The 5,357-nt window shown below is 31.5% G+C and overlaps 1 protein-coding gene across 1 annotated transcript; it reads right to left on the bottom strand.

Annotated features, from left to right (window-relative positions):
• Positions 1–522: 522 nt before the first annotated feature.
• LOC149214272 (polyubiquitin 11-like) lies at positions 523–1,175 on the bottom strand. The gene has a single exon (XM_089390873.1). It carries the CDS (start codon positions 1,098–1,100, stop codon positions 537–539), a length of 564 nt encoding a protein of 187 aa, XP_089246999.1. The 5' UTR covers positions 1,101–1,175; the 3' UTR covers positions 523–536.
• Positions 1,176–5,357: the final 4,182 nt, after the last annotated feature.

Below are 5,357 nucleotides of genomic sequence, written 5' to 3'. Positions count from 1 at the left end.
ATCCAATTAAAGTCTATTAACAGGTTTCATATACTGGATGATGAATTTTTCTGAATCATTGTATTATTTCAATTTCTCAAACCCTATCAATTAGAAACCAGAGTTCATGTAGAGACACCAAACCCTATCAATTAATTTCCAACCAAAAAATAGTTCCGTTTACGGCTGAAAACGATTCCATTTATTAGATTTTAAATGTTTCTTATGCTACAAACGATTCCATTGATCAGATTTTAGATGTTTCATATGCTACATACAGTATATGTTCAGCAAAGAACTGTGTTCTCTTTATTTCTGCAATACCTGTACAACGAAACTTTATGAACAGATACTACGGATTGCCGCTAAATGGCCGCTCTGCAAGAGTTAACATTAAATTTTCAAAAAGATTGGTTAACATTTACATATGAAACATCCTGAGATGAAAAGATCTTAAAGAAAAGAGAAAAAAACAGTTATAAAGAATGGAATAATTTGAACACAGAGGGTTTTATTTCATTCAGAGACTATTTTCTTGCACTGTAAAAACGTATAAATCAAAACATATGTCCCTGTCTCTGCTGCAATAAAATCGCTAATAACAGACAACATCTAAAGCCGATAAAGATTGTCTTGACGGTCAGGGTTTTGACAAAGATTTGCATCCCTCCTCTGAGACCGAGAACAAGGTGAAGAGTCGATTCCTTCTGGATGTTATAATCGGCAAGAGTGCGTCCGTCCTCGAGGTGTTTTCCGGCAAAGATTAGCCTCTGCTGCTCGGGTGGAACCCCTTCCTTGTCTCGAATTTTAGCCTTGACATTGTCAATTGTGTCAGAGCTTTTGACTTCCAGCGTGATGGTCTTGCCAGTGAGGGTTTTCAAGAAGATCTGCATTCCCGCTCTGAGAAGTAGGACGAGGTAAAGAGTAGATTCTATCTGAATGTTATAATCTGATAGGGCTCGGCAATCCTCAAGCTGTTTGCCAGCAAAAATGAGCCTCTGCTGATCCGGAGGAATTCCCTGCACAGAGAGAATCTTTACCTTAACATCCTTTGCAGTATCTGAGCTCTCTACCTCAAGAGTTATGGTCTTTCCAGTCAATGCCTTCACGAATATTTTCATTTTGAAATCTAAAATTTGCAAACACAATACCTGCACAGTGGAAGCGCACGCAACATTAGAGACTTCGGATGACCATCAATCCTCACAATGTAATACGCAATGAAACCCTGAGTTACACATAAACGTGGCATCCTACAGAGAAACAGCATGAAATCTTGAAATAAATAATGGATGGGGAAACTTCTCGTCGAATAACCAAAAGTTAATGGACAACATTACACATTTTATAGAAAAAATCACATCTAAAAACCATCGGATCTGAAACACTCAAAACAAAGAATTCCGAGAGCACATGCAACAAACCGAAATCATGGAAAAGGACGGGCAAGACGAAAGGATTAATGGCAGCCGCAGATAAGATACATGAAATAAATTTTCTGAGAAAACGCTTCGCCAAGAGGTTATGAGCAATTCCCAAAATTCGATTGCAATCAAGGTGGGCACGTAATATTGGTATTTATATGCATGTAACTGAGTAGTTTTTCGTATTGAGGTTTAATGGTTAGGTGGGGAGGTTTGGTCAGTGGGCCAATTCTGGGTAGGATGTTGTAAGAGATGTATGTCTGAGAATTATTTCTTTGGTTGAAAAAACAAAAATAGTAATAATAAAATAGAGACATATGTAGGTGAGTTGCAGCCTGGGTGAAATGCATCCTTGCACAATGTCCCTTGAAACAAGACTTCAGCATTATACTAAGGTTGGGTTAGCTCATCATCAATTTGAGTAAGGAAATGATTGAATTGCAAAAGGCAAAAAACAGGGACGCTGGTAGTCCCATAAATTATTTTTAGTCGTGGACATTAAAATATCATTCGTTTATTCTAACATTAGTTGTTATAAGGGATATGCAGTTCCAATTTCATGTGCATAATATTTAAGAGAAGAATTCGTTTGGTTTGAAGTTGAAATATATATTAGTAGTTATTATGTTTTTATTAATGTTATGGTTATAGGACTGATGGCCTTTTCTTTTGTTATTGTTTTTTGTTTTTAGTTTTGATAAAAGGTTTTTTTTTAATAAAAGGAGATTTTTTTTTGTTTAATTGAAGGATAGTATAATATATTTTAGGATAAGTTATATATATTTGGATAATCATATATGTATAGTCATATCAATCAGATTTGAATTTGGGTAGAGAGGTTATCATTAAAATACTCTCAACAATTTAGGATACATTCTATTGACAAGTATATTTGCTCCAATAGATGTGGGCATATGGTTGTCCTTTTCACACTAAGGATTTCGATAATGGATACTTGGACATCTATTACAAGATTTAGGTGGTGGAGGTTGAGTTTGATCAAGACTTAGTAGAGGAAAGTTAAGATAAGTTGGAAAGATACAAGAAATCATATAAATGGACTTCTCATCTTTTAATAAGTATTAAATCCAAAAAAATATTGGTTGAAATCAAAGAGCTTTATATTTTCTGATAACATTGCATCCAAATGTTTTTTTCACCCAAATATGTTAGGTCAGGATTCATAGTTCATAGTAAGACATGATCCAAGATCAAGACTTTTTTTTTAGAATAATAATGTTATAATATAAAGCGAGGAAAATAATCAAGGTGATGGTTACTAAATATCTAAATCTTTTATTTTAACATTTATATTATGGATGTGTCATTTTACTATAAATATCTATAATTAACCATTTATATTTTGTTTCTTCATTTTATAATGTTAAATATAAATATTCAATAGGAAAATGTGATTTATTTCAATTATGTAGTCATTTTTATCTTTTAATATTAATATTCTAAATCACATATAAACTTTTTAAATTTTAGTATTAATTTATTTTCATTTATCTAAATATTTGTTGAGAGTTGCGTCAATTACTTGTATATAAAAGTATTTTTTTTCCAATTACATAAGTAACACATAATAAGATATTTATAAATAACTTAATATAATAAAAAATATATATTAAAGAATGTATAGTTATTTTGTTTTGTAATATGTTTCAATTACATAGGGGTAACAAGAGATGCAGGGGTTGATTATTCATCTCGAGAACAATTAGGAATTCAAATTCGCTTGGGATTGAGAAAGACAACAAACAATATAAATGAAGCTTATGTTCTCTATTAAGGTATAAATAGGAAAAATTTTAAGGATATAAAATTATTTTGAAGTGTAGAAACTTTCTTGAACTTTTAGCAGCTTCTAATATGGAACTTGTAAAAATTTGGTGATATTTTTGTAAATGTATTCAAATTTCTAATTATTTGATAGTCCCTACAAAAGATTGGTTCTTTTTAAGGGAAAATAATTGTATACTGGGTAAATGGATGAAGGTATCTTACACTTTTGGACCAAATGTGGTCATGAAATTTTAAAATCTTAGTCTTTTATAGAATTGAAGCCCTCAAGATTCATATAAGCTTTTTGAATTTTGATTTTGAGTAAAAAGACAATTTGTGGAGAATTATATTGTTGTTCTAATTATATTTTTTGCAAAAAAAAAATTAGTGTCGTATACTATGTCAATTTTCCATTAAATGAAATGTTTGTCCTTATAAATTTTCGCATATATTAAGAGGTATGTGTGTGTTCATGTAGCATAACTTAGTCTAAAATGTGTAATTATATATATATATATATATATATATATATATATATATATATATATATCTATATATATATATATATATATATATAACCATGATCTACACAAAGAGAACAAAGTTATGCATATTAAATAAATAATTTTTTTTTATGCAAAATTATATGTTTTATTATTTTTCAAAGTCTGCTAAGTAATATTTCAATTGCATTTTGCAAAAACATGTGTTCATGTAAGATTTTTTTCTACTATTTAAATGAAATCAAAAACCAAGTGTACCCTTTTGAAGAGGACTCGTAAACGAAGATATTTGTATTTTTTGAAAATTTTTCATTTCGTATATTTTATGTTATTGATTTTTTATTCAACCCCTTTGAAATTGTCCATAAAAATTTCAAACATTATGTTTAAAAGAAATTAGATGGAAAATATCATATGAATTCGAAAATGTCAAACTCATATGCCATTGTATAGAGGATTCCTTCACGAATCAAACATGATTAAATCCGCCACTCAAGGACAAATTCAACCCCAATTTCGCTAGAGCACAAAATGGTGTTGCAGAGAAATTGACGGAAGGGGAGCTAAAACCCTATTTTTTAGCCCTCGACAACTTGATCGAGCACTTAAAAAGCTCGATCAAGCACTTAAGGTAAAATTTGAAATAGCTCAATCAAGGGTTTAACAAACCCTCAATCGATCTCTTGACATGTTTATAGCTCGATCAAGCCCTTCAAACCATAAACTCACTGTTGTGTTTTTGACAAGAATTTTTTAAAAATAGCTCAATCAAGCATGTAGCTCGATCGATGGTCTATTTTTAAGCCCTTAAATAGCTTAATCGAGTGCTAAACTAATGCTTGATCGAGCTACTTTTTTTCTCCCTCCCAACTCATGTGCTTTCCAAAAAGTGTAACCCATATTCATGCATTCACCCTAATATAAATATTGGGAAAATCATTTTTATAATGAATGGAAATTAACAAATCCTTTTTTTGGAAAAAACATGGAAAATTAGCCCATCTGCGGAGATTAGTCGCTAAATTTTCCCTGGAAACAAGTAGTGCAATTAAAAATTCAAGATATCATTGTGATTGGAGTCTCCCTTCTTATTCTCTCCAAAATATTAGATATAACACTCGCTAATGATCTCAAGCTATCTCAAATCATTAAAAGGCTTCTTGTTTTACTCTGTCTCAACCCCAAAACCAATGTTACCATGTCTTAAGGGTGAATAATTTGGCTGTAGACGAAATGGCTAATCTTAGCTCTACTCTCCCCAAAGGAGACGTAGTTTGTCAGGGTTAGCCCCAAAGGGTCCCTCCCCCTAATGATTCATATGATATGTCCTAAGCATAATCTTAACATGCCTTCCCTCCTCAGCCTTCACAAAACATTCCATGAGGCATACATGCACCTCTTTTATCAATCGACTCCTCAAACCTTTGACTTGATGTGCAGACGACAAACACAATTTGTAATGAACAAAGTTTGTATATGTAACACAATACTTAGAAGATATGAAATATGAAAATATTCATCATAGGATAATAATATATTTATATAAGAAATGTAGAGAAGATATGAGATGATGATTGTTACAAATGAGGGTCCACTTATATACCTAGGCATGTGCCCCTTCATGAATGGTCATGTCCTTGGAGACATACCTCTTATATACTAA

The sequence above is a fragment of the Pinus tabuliformis genome, chromosome 1_1 (genome assembly GCF_031772625.1).
Source record: "Pinus tabuliformis cultivar Carrire ecotype Pingquan chromosome 1_1, CPIR1, whole genome shotgun sequence".
Taxonomy (NCBI): Eukaryota; Viridiplantae; Streptophyta; class Pinopsida; order Pinales; family Pinaceae; genus Pinus; species Pinus tabuliformis.
This window is presented reverse-complemented; position numbering and strand designations above follow the sequence as displayed.